Source organism: Scatophagus argus, chromosome 19 (assembly GCF_020382885.2).
Source record: "Scatophagus argus isolate fScaArg1 chromosome 19, fScaArg1.pri, whole genome shotgun sequence".
Lineage (NCBI taxonomy): Eukaryota > Metazoa > Chordata > Actinopteri > Scatophagidae > Scatophagus > Scatophagus argus.
Window position 1 is genome coordinate 17,419,039 of NC_058511.1, and position 15,012 is coordinate 17,434,050.

A 15,012-nucleotide genomic window follows, 5' to 3' on the forward strand; every position below is an offset into this window, starting at 1 on the left:
AGGGCATCATACTACTCAGTTACCAAGAGTCAGACTCAAAGGTAGCGACGACATGCCTATGTTTGATCATATCTCACAGTCTGAGAGACACCTACCAGACACAAGTCTCCAATCATCTTTTCCACACTTCTCTTTTAATCAAAGGAAAAGGGTGAATTCAAAAGCATATTCTCATCAGTGTCAGGGAGGCCTTTATATTCCCCTCAGTGAAATAAATGAAATGGAGTCTGTTGTTGTCTTGGAGGAGGCACACTGATGTACTAAGTGGATTGATGCACAGAGATCTGTGTGTTCCCCGCTTTATATCATCCATATCCACACAATGACCAGTGAGGCAAGTTTCCATGGAGACACAAACGGAGGTAATGTTTTCTCTTGTCAGCTCTCATTTATAGCTTTATTGTTTTCTGAAATGTTCTCCTGCTAGTCAGGACACGTGTAATTTGGATCAATCAGACAGGACCTATGGCCATGGCTCATCCAAAAATTTCATTTACACCTTTACTGAATTCCATGTAAAATAGTTGCCTGCTGTACAAAGAGAATGCAGGGTTTGTGTGTGTGTGTGTGTGTGTGTGTGTGTGTGTGTGTGTGTGTGTGTCATGGAATCAGAGAAACGAGAGCTTGTCTTCTGGACTTCTGATATGTAATGATGTAATGTGATCACACTCTTGTGGCAGCAAGATGTTACTACATGAAAGGTGCTCTTGAAGCAAAAATATTCTTACACAGCAGCACTGTTATCTTAGAGAAATTAAATGTGAAGACTAGAAAATCAGAACACACATTTACCCATGGCAGCTCCGTTGTGAGCTTCCATCTCAGAACCAGACCAGTCATGAGGCTTTTACAGCTTCTCAGTGGCTGAAATGAAACTTCTCATTACAAATGCAACCACCAATCACACAAGTGTAAAACGAGTCGCTCCAAGTGACATCAAAGTAAGCACCACTTTAAGAAGCATTCAGATCTTTTAGTAATACACCAGAGGAAGAAACTAGCCTAAAATGTAATCTTAACTTATCTGACTGTTGTCCAAACTCCATTCTGTTGACTGTAGAAACATGGCAGCGCAACTTCAAGGAAGGATTCAAGGATTCAAGGAACTTTATTGTCATTTCACACATGTAGAAACATGAGGTGGAAAGAAATTAGTTTCCCCAGTCCCGGTATAAGCCCAAAACCTAACAAAATACCTAATGCTATAAATATAAAACAACACTATATAATTATAAAAAACCAATCAGAATAAAGATATAAACAATTAGAATAAACTCGGTGGACTCTGTGAAAGATTACCTGCATTACCTCCCTCTGCAGATGAAACGGCCTTATTCCCAGGGAACAAAAACACAATAATTCTTAGTTTCAGTTTGCCTATACATTAATGAAAACCTAATTATTAACGTTATTACCTGTTAACCAATGTTAGTCCAATATTAATTACATGTACTACATTAACGTAACTTGATTACTTACTTTTGGATTACTTCAACAGCAAATACACAGTGGTGGACTTGTGAAGTGCTGTGCACGTGTGCATGGTTGTGGACAATGTTGTTTTTTATTTTAAAAATGTGTCTTAAGGCTGCCAATGCTTCAGTTTAGTTTGGAGTGAGACTTAGTATCAGTACCTAAGTGGGTTCACTTTTGTGAGTTGGCATTCTGTGACATCACCTATCATCACCATTTGTGTCTGGCTGTGAAAACATGAACATGTGATATTTTATTTCATCTTTTTTATATATATAAAAAAAACTTTAATGGAATTTAAGTTATCTTTTACTTCTGTCCTAGTTACGTGACACTGTTCCATATATTTGATTACTACACAAGCCAGATTATATTCCATTTCTCCTCCTAAATCACCCTAAACCCTACACACTGGGCCTTCACCAACTTTGGGTGGGACTTTTAAAGGTCCAGTGTGTGGGATTTAGTGGCATCTAACAGTGAAGCTGCAGATTGCATCCATCTGAACACTCCTCCCCTCAACATCCCATTTCAGGTGTGTAGAAGAACCTACAGTGGTCAGTAAAAAGGCAAAAAAAATCACAGGAATTCTCATGAGCTGGTGTTTGGTTTGTCTTTTCAGAGTTTGCCTATAGAAACATGGAGGACAAACATGCCACAAGGTGGACTCCATGAAAGAGGACCTGCTCTCTCTGAAGATATAAAAGGTTGATTCTATGGTAATGAAAACACAGCAAATCTTAGTTTCAGATGACTATATAATAATGAAAGCAAAATTCTGAATATTATATTCAATTTCTGCAAGTAGACCCCCTAATTCCTAAACACTGGACCTTTAAATTTTAATAAAGACCAATTATGAAGGCCTGGGACTTGAGAATGGTAATTACAGTTCCCCCTTATTGCTCTGGATCATTACGTTTTGCGGCATTTCGCACTGTTATAATCAACTGCCTTCTATCGCTAAATATTACATAACGAAGATTTAGCTGAAATTCAGGTTTTCCTTTGGGGCTTAAATTAATGGAATTCTTTTACAAATTCATCATCTGTAACTCAATATCAATATTATCCATGTTTATTTATTTTTTTAGAAGCCTACGAGTGTGTAGAGAGTTGCATGTCCTGTAGCACTGAGGTTAATTCCAGACACAGGGAGTCATTTTTACCGCTGACCTAATTCAGTCAACAAGATCACTGAGCATTATAAAACTGATGCGATCAGTGCATGTTTATTTCAGTTTATCATATTTAAACTACATTTCCCAGCAGCAGATGTATTGCTTGGTCATCATACTCCCCACGAAATCTCGCGCTAAATGCGGCTTGACCCTGCCCTATGTCTCGCGCACTCGCAGCTCCATCGCTCAGTATATAAAGCAGGACAACGACGGAAGGAGGACGGCTGGGTAGTCGCAGCCCGGGATTGTAAATAAGACCGTTGAAACTGTGTTTTATTTACAAAAGTGATGCCGGCTGTTTTAAATTATCGTTCCCAGTTGTTTTAAGTCGTTTTTCGTAATTTTTGGCTCTATTTCTCGCCTATTTCCGTGTGGTTTTTACACTACGCGTATAATGGCGAGCTCGGCTAACTCGAACCCAGTGGTAAGAATCAATCTCTAAGGATTGTCAGCGGGGAAAAATGGGGGTTAAGATAATGAAAAATGTCGACAAGCTGGTGTTTATTTATTTCAGTAAAACGAATCTGCTTTAACAAACACTTCACTGTTATATCTAATAAAACTTAAGTTCGGCCAATCGGTCATTTTAATCAGTTTACGAAACTAGATTGCCTGATATAAAACCATCAGGTAGGAGCAATGGCTAACGTTGGTGGAGCTGTATTTTGTTAAAAAGCAAAAACAAAAAGAAAAAAGTGGTATCGAAGTTGAGGGTTAGTGATAAATGCAATTTTTATGTTTGAAGTTATGGGCTGTTTTCAGGTTGGAGCTTTCATCAGTTGTTGGTTGGTTGTCTCAGAGGCTTCTGACATTTTCTGTATGGATAAGTTCTTTTAAGGTGAAGATTAACGGTAATTGATGGTTTTGCTTTTAATTTGGTTTACGGGCAACGCATCGTGTGTCAATTAGTCTTTCATAAAAGGACAAATTGAAAGAATTACATTATTCTTAATATCATTTAGAAAACGCAGATGTACGCAAAGCACCTCGCCACTATCCACTGCAAATGCATTAAGCTTATTTTTTCTTCAAAAATCAAAGTCTCTTTAGTGGAAAGTCGTGAACGGTCAGTCTATGCCTTATCATTGTCCACCATTCCAGGACCAGAAGGCAGAATAACCGTCCCAAACCACCACTTTTACCCTTGTCACAACAATTTTATCCTGCTCCCCACCGACAATGCCATATTACTTTGTCAAAACTGAGCACTGATAAGCTATTAAACCGAAAATATCCTTCACATTCCGCCACATAATGTGCAATATACGGGGCTTGTCAAGCGCGCCGTTTGCCGCTCCGTAAAATGGCTTCCTCGTCTCCCCTCGCTCCGGTTCTGGCCCTCCTCCTTTCTGCTGCCTGGTTTTATACAGCCATATTGGCTCTCTAATATAGACTGCCGGGGATGGGAAGGTGCTACTCGTCGCTACGTCACCGGCTCTACATATAAACACCAGACTGTGCTTTAAATAGTGGAGCAGACAGGCCGAGGGGGAGGGAAGGAGAGGCCGAGGTCCGTGCTGCGGACATCGGGGACACCACAGTGCAGTCGGCGGTGTGCGGTGGCCTGCATGTCTTTCGCTTTTAATGATTCATTTACGTTGAACCTATGTGTTATGGTGCTATTGTGTCGTCTAAACGACATGCATGCCACGGTATCCCGAGGGACACACTGTGTACCTTTTGGTCGTGACAGAGATACGTTTCGACCTGGATCGTGTGGATTACCATAATAAGCCACGTAGTGCCGTGACATGCATACTGTTTGTTGTAGCTAAATCCGAGGGTTTATGTAGCACGGACCGAGTTTCAGGCTTTAGTTGCGTATAAACAACAGATGTACACCAGATATAACCATATTGTGCTACTTTGTTTATTTGGCGAAGCAAAATGAAGCACTGTAATAGCTGCTCTCTTCCTGTTAAACATATTCCTGAATACCTTATACAGTCATTTTGGTCTAAAAGTAAGCCTCGGTTAAATATTGAAAATATTCTAAATATTGATCATACCTGAAAGCTTTTTTGTAAATTTTTTCAACAAAATTTAAATATCTTTTTTTTTTTTTAAGTAATAAGAATGTGTTTTCTTTCCCTTTTTTGTGCTTTCCTCCTCACAGCCTAAACTATATAAGTCTGTGATTGAGGATGTGATCAATGAAGTGCGAGAGCTGTTCCTGGATGAGGGGGTGGATGAGCAAGTGCTTCTGGAGCTGAAAACGGTAACAGTGTACAACCGCTATAGGAGGAAATGTCACTTTTGCAGAAGGTTGATGAGGTGTGCTTCATCCTATAGTTTATTGTAGTGTAGGAACTAGCTAGCTTCAAGCTTTTCATTAGGATTTCCTAAGTGTCAACTGCACATTTGAGACTTCCCCCACACAGTAATGCAGTATATGTCTGTGAGAATGCCCTGATGGATGTATTGTCTAAATGGAAGTGGTACATCGCAAAGCTGGGGAACCCACATGTTGGAACAATATCACCCCAGTTCTAAAATACCTACAGCTGCTGGTTGCTCTTTGCTGCACATTTGAAAAATGAGGCCTTTCTGTCTCTTTCCTTCTGCCTGATGCTTCAGCTATGGGAAAACAAATTGTTGCAGTCTAAGGCAGTGGAGGGCTTCCATACTGAGGAGCAGGCAGCCCTGCAGGCCGCTCAACAGCAGCAGCAACAGCAGCAGCAGCAACAGCAGGTTCAGCAGGTCCAACAAGTCCAACAAGTCCAACAGGTCACCCAGCCAACACAGGCCCAGCAAGTACTTCTGCCCCCCCAGCAGCAGCAAGGTTGGTCAGCATTGGTACTACCACACTGTGGTACTGAAGAACAGTGAAAGATCTAACATCTGTGAATGTATTTTTGGCAACTCCACAAAAACATTTCAACAACTTATGCACACCCTCGAATTCTTTACCCGGTGAAAATAGGGGTTGTCGGGGGAAATTTACTAGATATAATTTGATAATGAAAAAGTTAGTTCTTTATTCATAACTTCCAGTTTAGACTAATAGAACCAGTAGTAGATTGAATGACTTGACCAAATTAGTGTTCATTTTTTTCTCTGTTTAATCTAATTTCTAATGATATAATTAGTACCAAAGTACTGCAGCATATTCAGGTTCAACATAAACATGTTTCTTTCCGCAGCTCCCCAGCAGCAAGTCATTGTTCAAGACCCCAAGATTCTCCAGCACATGAGTGCAACAGGGATGGTAGGTAGATCATGTACAGGTAATATTACATAAAGTTATAGTTGGGGGGCTTTATGCTCATAAGAAGAACAGTGATTGCAATGTAACAATTGCTGATCTCCTCTGTAGACAGAGATAGAATTGACTCCCTTACTTCCTGAAGGTGGAAGTGTATTAAGTATAAATTGTTCCGCTGTTGTTCACGCTGGTGCCATATACAGCTGTCTGAACCAACACACCCACTTCCAACAGTGTTTAAACCCAAAGGAATCGTCATTTTATTCACATTAGAGTCAGAATGTGACGTGACTAAAGGTAACGTGAATAAAACTCTGAAACATTACCTGGTTTTGTGAACATCATGGATGAGGTACAGTCAGACCTTACATTCAGAAACAACATACTATGTATTTACAAACTCAAGCACATGGTTAATTTAACAGAATTAACCAACACATGTTCTTAGAAGAAGAGGATCTTAATGTGTCTCTGCAGGCGGTTTCCTGAGAGTATGGTCTAGCAGGAGACAGATGGAAAGTGAAAGAGGAAGGACCTTCAGAGAGTTCGTCAGCAGCCTTGATTGTAGTGGGGGGGGGGGCTGGAAATGATATATCCTCTAACATGCTCCTGTTGTGTCTCACCCACACTGACAAACACTTTCTTCCTTCATCACTTTTCAATTTTGGAGCACTAACACTTCTTTCCGTTTGTACTTCATGCTCTCAACAACACTTGTTTTAGCCAGCCATCTGTTAATGTCGAGGCTCGCATCTGTGCTGTTGTAGAAAGCCTTGTTTTTGTTTTGTTATTTGTTTTAATTCTCAAACACTGTTTTAAAGCTTCACTTGCAAATTTCTAACCTTTCACCGTCAAACCAGGCGCATAAAATGAGCAAATGCAAATGAGTAAAGGCTGTTTTTATCACGACTGCCAAGGGAATATGAATATTAGCACTTTAATAGTGAGGATGTTGTGCTGTGTTTCATAAATATATTTAAATCCCTGCAGAGAAATGTATTTAACACTGAAGTCAGAAGTGTATATGTGTGTGTGTACCTTGTATGTATTTTTAATATCCTCATAGAGCATTTGTACCTTGACAACCTTAAAACTTTGTCTTGTTTTCCACATTCTAAACCCCCGCTTTAGGGCTTTTGCCCTAGGGCTTTTCTGAGCATACATTTCGTTTGTGTGTGCGCGCAAGTGAGTATCACTGACTTGTTTGAATCCCTCTTAAATGTGTGTTCTCATTTCCACCTCTAGAGTGCAGCAGCTACCGCAGCAACCCTAGCTTTGCCCACAGGCGTCACCGCATACCAACAGCTCATCACCAGCCAAGGTAGAGCATTCGCACATAAGTTTATCTGTGCATCAGATTGTGAAGACATACTTAGATTGTGAAGAAATACTTTTTTGTCTCTCAGGTCAGATCCTGCAGGTGGTGCGTGCTCCCAATGGCACTCAGTACATCATCCCGCAGCCTCAGCAGCAGATCCTCCTGCAGCAGCAGATGCAGCCTGGCGGCGTGCAGGCACCGGTCATACAGCAGGTATTCTCGTTTCCACAGGCAGATACTCTTAGATTTGGTAAAGAGAGGCGATGCCTTTGAAAGGTGCAAAGCAAAGTGAGCTAGGAGTTCAGCATGGCTGTGTATGTGTCCTGTTTATCTAGTGGTTTTCAGAACAACAGTCACCATATAGTAAGCATTAGCTGTCAGGACTGTGGTGTTGGAGATGTAGAAGAATCGGCTTCTGAAAATAATTGAATTATAGGAAAAGAAATCACATGAAAAGCATAAAACAATTCTTGGAAATAAGTAGGACAGCTCACTACTCAAATGTCACCCTTGGTCTCCAAGGAAATTGAACAGCAGTAGTTAAAATCCATCCCTACATGATCCAGCCAAAATCCAGATTTTCCCTGCTTCTGGACAAAATAGCACCACTGTGTGAAAATTGCAGTAAGACGATAGACTAAATTTATCTTTTGAAAACATTGTTTCTTCCTGGTTTCTGTCTGTGCAGGTCCTGACCCCTTTGTCGGGAGGCCTGCCCCAGCAAACTGGAGTCATCATCCAGCCGCAGCAGATCGTCTTAGCCTCAGGAAACAAAGTCCAAGGCAATACACAGGTTAGCGCTTTTTCGGCTCCTGCATAAGCAATTTGCATAATTGTGTTTTCCCACCATATTTCCTGCTTGTTGGATTTTGTCCTGATATTGATCAACATTGATGTCTGTTTTTGACTTAAGTAATGTCCATTGTGTTAATATTGCACAAAAAGACCACAAGCTGGATTCAGGACAAAAGTGTTCGGACAGACCTCTTTATTATTGAATTCATGGGTGGTATGGGGCTGTTTTTCAGGGGGGTGGGTTTGGCACTTTACTATGAAGGGAAATCTTGATGCTTCAGCAAAGGAAGACATGTTAGACAATGCAATGCTTCCAACTCTGTGGCAACAGTTTGGTAAAGGCCCTTTTCTATTCCAGCATGACTGTGCTCCAGTGCACAAAGCAAAGTCCATAAAGACATGGTTGGATGAGTTTGGTGTGGAAGAACTTGACTGGCCCACACAGAACTCTGACCTCAACCCCATCCAACACTTTTGGGGTGAACTGGAACTGAGATTATGAAGCCAGGCCTTTTCATCCAACATCAGTGCCTGAGCTCACAAATGCTCTACTGCAATGGTTGAAAATTCCCACAGAAACACACAAAGTCTTGTGGAAAGCCTTCCCAGGAGAGTGGAAGCTGTTATAGCAGCAAAGCTGTCTGTGTATTTATAGAAGGGGATGGTATTTAAGTCCCTGTGGGTGTAACAGTCACATGTCCCAATTCATTTGTCTATATAGTGTATTCATACTGTTCTTTCATCTGGTTAGTTAGACATATGACCTGACAGTCACAGTCTTTTCTCTTCTGGGGCCCTTTTCCCATTAGGTGATGCAGGCAGCAGCTATGGCACAGCAACCTGGTCAGACAGCAACAGCTCAGGTCCAGCAGGTTCAGCAGGCCCAGGGTGCAGCTGCACCACAGGCCCCACCACAGCAGCAAGCTCAGCCCCAAGCTCAGTCCCAACCTCAAGCCCAGCAGCCTCCCATGATGCTACAGGTGGACGGCACCGGAGATACTTCCTCAGAAGAGGATGAGGATGAGGAGGAGGAGTATGATGAAGATGACGAGGAGGAGAAGGACAAGGATGGGGGGGAGGACGGGCAGGTGGAAGAGGTGGGCACCAGAGGAAACCAAACACTTTTACTGAAGCAGTGTTTGCAAAAGCAAATTTGTCTGGCCAATAAGCAGCATAAGTAATATAAGATTTTTCCTCTTGTTGAGGGGAAAAATGTTATTTTGAACACTCAAACATTGTCATCACTAACTAGTACTTTCCTCCAACAACAGAATCGGTGGGACAGTTAGTATGCCCCCAGTCTTTTAAATATTTTATAAACATTAAATTCTTTTTCAAATGCTTTTGCACCACATCTACAACATTTAATATGAACTTACTGGTTTGGTTTCCTGTTCAGGAGCCACTGAACAGTGGGGACGATGTCAGTGATGAGGAGGACCAGGAGCTGTTTGATACAGAGAATGTAGTGGTGTGCCAGTATGACAAGGTAAGAAAGGATCTGTCCTGTGAGAAAATACCTGACAAATGCCACATTTCCATTTCCTTTATTATATACGTCAAATTTACATTTTTATTTTACAATGTGTTGTTTAACTTCGGTTCAGCTCTCACCTTGGTGAGATCACCAGTCTTTAATCTGCAGTTTTTTCATTCAGTGGTCGAAAAAAATTTTTTTTTAGGCACTATAAATGATAAATTCTGTAGTGTAACAGTTTGGTAATTTGTGGCTTAAATATACTATCAGGTATTGTCATAAAGTTCAGATATTTTGCCTACATCATACAGTTCCACTGTAAAATCCCCTTTGAATTGTTTGTTTCGTGGCAGGCGTTGAAAATAATTGCTGCTGCTTTATTATCAGTGTTGTTTTTCCCTGATGCACATTTTAGCCTCGAGCGTAGTGATTGATCAACAACATCACACACCCCTAAGTGTATTAGAGCATTAATTGTTGCTAATTCAGTGCTAATACAGATCTACTGGTGAGGACTGGTTTACATCATGGTTAGGGTTAGCGTTGCGTGGGTTAAGGACATTAGCGACCCGTGTCCACTGTAAGATGAAACTATGCCCATCTGTTCTTTACGCCCACAACATTCATTTCCTTCTCTTTACTCCCCAGATTCACAGAAGTAAGAACAAATGGAAATTCCACCTGAAGGACGGGATCATGAATCTGAATGGGAGAGACTATGTCTTCTCCAAAGCCATTGGGGATGCCGAATGGTGAAGTAGAAAAAAAAAAAGAACTCTGTAACTCCCTCTATCCAGTTAACAGACACTTCAGTATCCTTCCATATCCTGTGACTGGATTCATTTCAGGAAACTTCTGAGTCTCTGAGAACTCTGACAAACCCAAAAGACTGTGAGGTACCATAAAACCTGGGTGTTGTCAAAAACACTCACCTAGCCTTGCGGGATGAGAAACCTACAAGAGAAGGCAAAACCTGCAAACAGAGCGTTCTTGATCTTTTTTTTTTTTCTTTTTTCGCTACTTCCAGGCTTCTTTTGCTTTTTCCTGAGAGAATTCACACACATTGGAAAGTAAGCATTTCACTTCATTCAGGTGTAGTGGACCAGGGTGACTTGACCTGTCCCACCACAGTAGGTCAAAGGTCACTCATTATAACCCCATAGATGACACCTTCATGATGCACTGTAGTCGGTTGACTGGATTGACTCGTGTCTACATTTAAGTCCAAACTTAGTGCCACCAGTCAAGATTGCTGCCTTTAGAATGGCCAGAATGACCTTTTGGCGTCTAATTTTTATTCTCGAATCCTAATTCTGTCCCACTTCATGTTTATGAAAATGGTGCTCCAGAGTGTTTTATGTAGTTAACAACCTGTTATTGTTTTAAACATTTTTTTAAAAACATTTGAAGAAGGGTTATGACAAAGTAAGATTATAGGAATCCTAATATAACCAGTACTTGTTTAAAGGCATTTAAAAAAAAAAAAAAAATTGTAAGCAGTGCTGAATCCAAAAATACTGTTATTTTCCTCATCCTTTTCTCTGGAGCTTCATTCCATCTATATCCCAAAACTTATCAAAAAAAAAAAAGAGCTGACACTGAATTCATTTAAGAGTTGTACAAAATGTCTGAAAGTTTGTCCTGGTGGTGTATCTTCTTTGCTCTTATTTTAGTTCTCTGCAGCCGTCTGAAAATTTGCACTGTGGGTTTATCAATGTGTCGTGAAATCAAAGTCATGTTAATCAGTAGCCACAGCTCTGTTCTGCTCTGTGTGTGTGTGAGTGTGTGTGTGAGTGAGAGAGACTGCGAGCATCTGGTATGTATGTTGACTGACCTGTTGTCACCGCTTTTCTCTGGTATTGGTTTGTTTTTCTTGCACACCCTGTAATCTCAAAACATCACAGTTTGAAAAGTAAAATAGAAAATTAGATTTTGTTGGTGGGGGCAGAATGATTTCCCTTTTTTTTTTCTTTTTTTCTTTTTTTTTTTAATTTATTCCTGAATGTTCATGAAATGTGCTATATTTTGATATTTTGAAAGGTTGGAAAGCCACACCAAACTGTGCTCTTATTATCTAATAAGTGTTCCTTTTTTTTCTGTTGGCTGGACAAAGTTACATAACGCTGTGTTCCAAACCATTTTGTCCAACATATGTTCTCCTGTGCTTTCATTTTATCCGTGAATTTTAAATGAGAAAATTTTCTATTGAAGTGAGTTGAACTTGGGGGGGGGGAGGGGGCAGCAGCCTGTGTGTTTCTCTGCAGTTTGTTTTTAGTGCCCCTGTTGCAACAATTTGAAATAAAGTATGTGTTTTTTGACTTGTGTCCATTTGCTTGATGGTTGGATACAAAGCTGTAGATTTTTAAAGAACCCCCTTCACACCAGGGAAGCACAGTTAAGGTAGAGGTGAAACATGCAATTTTCCTACATTTACACAGACGTGATCTAATTGGAATAAAATGCTATTTTGCCAATGACACATCACCATACTTGGATAAATATAATATGCCATGGGACAATGGCAACACTATTCAAGCAGCGCACTGTCAAAAGGAAAAAATAAACATGAAAAATCCTGGGCTTTTAGGTCAGTATTTAGTTGTTTTCCATGGTTAATAGGCACCAAAATTAAAAATTTGCTCATAGTTGCTTTATTTTATGTTTGTCTCCTTATTGTTGAATGTTGAACATGCCTTTTAAACTTTATTTCAGTTACCCAAAATTTGCAAATGATAGATGAGCTTATGAAAAGAATTTCTTGAAATGTATTTACTGATTTCTAATTGTTCGTGTGTGTTCAACCTACTGTTCAGATAATTAAGAAAATGTATTCTTATTCCTTTAATTTTTTAAAATTAAATCAAGTTTGGAATAAAACTCAAAAAGCTGTGCTGTCTTTTGCAAAATAAATAAATGAATAAGCAGCTGAGCCGCCAGTGGTAAAGTCAGATATAGTTTGCATTTGTTTACTACTGGGCGTGGCAGAAGATGGACAGCCCAACCAGTCATCCTTAGCTATCTATAATCATTAACTTTTACATTTAGATAACTTCTGTAACAGTTTATTACTTTTAATTATTTAATTATTATTATACTAAATTTAACTGTTTCAACATTTAACAATTTTTACCCCTATTTCCGCATTTATTCCTTAACAATTTCAAGTATTCATTATTTACTTTTAATTAACTCTTATGAGTCAACCGCTTTGTTTTTCAGCTGTTATCCATTATGTTTCGCTGTTTTAACTGTCGATCCCTAGTATAACTATTTGATTAGCTATTACTTTTAGCTGTATTGCAACTGTAAACTAATTGCTTTAACTATTTAAACTGTCTCTCTCTTACAAGTAGCTGTTTATTTACACCAATTATCAATTACCTTAGTGCATTCTCTACTTGCTTGTGAACTCTGTATAAGTGTTAAAACTGGCCAGCCACTGGACCTGCCATAAGGTTCTACGTATACACACACACACACATATACACACATATACACTTACATATAGTACTTTTTAAGTACTATACTATATACTTGTTAAGTAAAATGCATCTTTGAGCTATTTTTCAGTATCTGAGCAAGACAAGCACAGCAGTTATTTAAGGGAACTTGGGATCTTTGTACCATTTCACATTCTAACAATACAAGACAATAAGGTGGGTGTCTGCTTTTGGCTCATGGCCAACCATCAAGTTTCTGTTTTGGCACTGCAAGGAAAAAAGTTTGGGCACCCCTGAGTTACTCTAATCTTTACAAATATCCTGGCAAAAGAATCCCCTGGAGTACAGGGAGCTCAGATTGGGAATCCCTTCCTTACCACATCTGATGTGAAGTGGACGTGAGACCCAGCCTGTCTTCAATTCCACGTTTCTAGCAGTATAATCCCAAGTCTGGATGTCTGTCAGGGTAAGCACAACATGGGCGTCCTCTCTGCTTTCTCCTAAGTCCTACCCAAACTGATACAATCCCTGTGTATTTCCTTGTGGGCAATTATGAGATAAAGGTGTGGTGCTGTATAGGATTTAAGCTGAATCAGAAACTACATGAAGATTTTTGTCCTTGATTGTGAATGGATTTGAGGCAGCCTGTCACTTCTACAGTATATCACGCGACACAAAGACTTATTCAGCCCTGAACAGACTTAGTGGAGAAAGAATGTATCCCTGGCTGCTTCTGATGAAGTGGGCCCTGTTGCTATCCGGGACACTCAGACATAAGAGTCAGCGGCTGGCGAATGAGGCTTATAATGAGGCCCTGGAGATATCTAACTTAGACTCTATAGCTTTCTCTGCTTCCCAGCTAACTGATGGTGACTGCCAATCAACTGCATGGCAAAATAGAGTTTGTAGGCTTCAGCAGAATGCAGTAGCAGCCTGATGGCCGTTTACCATAGTCTCAGAAAATTTGAAGCCCTTTGGAACAAAGAGCCTCTATTCATTTTCCAATTTCTTATCCAGTTTTTCTCCACTGTCTCATGTACAGTGTACTGTCATGAATGTTGTATGTCCAGGCTAGCAGAATTTTGATTTACAAGTCACTACTAAATATAAAATCTTAGTTATGAAGTCTTGAGTCAACTACCAAGCCAAAGTCCTGACTTTGTTTTTTAAGACCTAAGCAAGTCATTATCAGTCTGCTGTGCACCCTTCCTCCAGCAAGCGGTGTTTGACTTTTTAAATCCTTCATACCTCGCTTAGTTTTTGAATGTACAGATAGATGGATAGATAGATAGATAGATAGAGCTTTAATGATCCCAGGCTGGGAAATTACAGTGTAATGCAATGAGTGCAATACTAGATGTGTGCGTGTGCAATTATCACTGTATTCGTTTTGTCAGTCCTTCAAGTGTGGTAGTTAGAAACAGTTTACACTTGGCCGGACGATATGTCATATTAATAGCTCATTTTTACTGTAGCACAGACAAAGTCTTCACATTCAAGACTTAAGACTGACTGCGTCCAAATTGGGAGTTTGAGTTCACACCTCTGCTGATGGGTCACAGGTTCTTTCGGAAGTCCTTTGCAGTCAGTGCACACATAATTAGCTCCATTTACCAACTGCAACCAAACGGAGGCCTTTGTCTAGGTTTTCCTCCTCTGTGCATTTAATGAACAATATGGCGCTCTGATTTTAATCAGGTAGGTGGCATGCTATGCACTCCACCTGGGCATGCGTTCCATGGACTCTAATGGCCCAGACATCCACACAAATGGAACAAGTGCAGAGTTTGACTCTATTGTCCTGCATGGATGTAGATTGTCTGTGGATCAACTGTATGTCATGGTGAAACGTCTAGTGACAGTAGGAAACTAAAACTGTAAATTTTACTTTTAAGATAAGTACACCACTTTCAGAACAACACAGGGAAAAATGTTTTCATGGACTTAAACGTTGTGGTTTTGCTCTAGTAATCATTCAAGTGTTTTCTGTGAGAGAGAGGAACTTGACTCTTCAAGAGGACTGGCGATGCCTATTCGCACAAGAAACAACGTAAGGAATGACATCAAATACGCATTTTATGTTCCCACAAACAAGGGCTGGATGGATACTTGAAGACTTTGAC

General features: G+C 40.1%; 1 protein-coding gene across 2 annotated transcripts; it reads left to right on the forward strand.

Moving 5' to 3' along the window:
• The first annotated feature begins 2,830 nt into the window (after positions 1–2,830).
• gtf2a1 (general transcription factor IIA, 1) lies at positions 2,831–11,767 on the forward strand. 2 transcript variants are annotated; one of them, XM_046373501.1, is made up of 10 exons: positions 2,831–3,078; positions 4,771–4,872; positions 5,232–5,436; positions 5,798–5,862; positions 7,105–7,180; positions 7,266–7,390; positions 7,866–7,970; positions 8,782–9,069; positions 9,372–9,461; positions 10,098–11,767. In XM_046373501.1, exons 1-10 carry the CDS (start codon positions 3,049–3,051, stop codon positions 10,203–10,205), a joined length of 1,194 nt encoding a protein of 397 aa, XP_046229457.1. In that variant the 5' UTR covers positions 2,831–3,048; the 3' UTR covers positions 10,206–11,767. The 2 variants fall into 2 exon arrangements, with proteins under 2 accessions (XP_046229457.1, XP_046229458.1); XM_046373502.1 differs by lacking the exon at positions 2,831–3,078 and adding an exon at positions 4,241–4,414.
• The last annotated feature ends 3,245 nt before the right edge of the window (positions 11,768–15,012 follow it).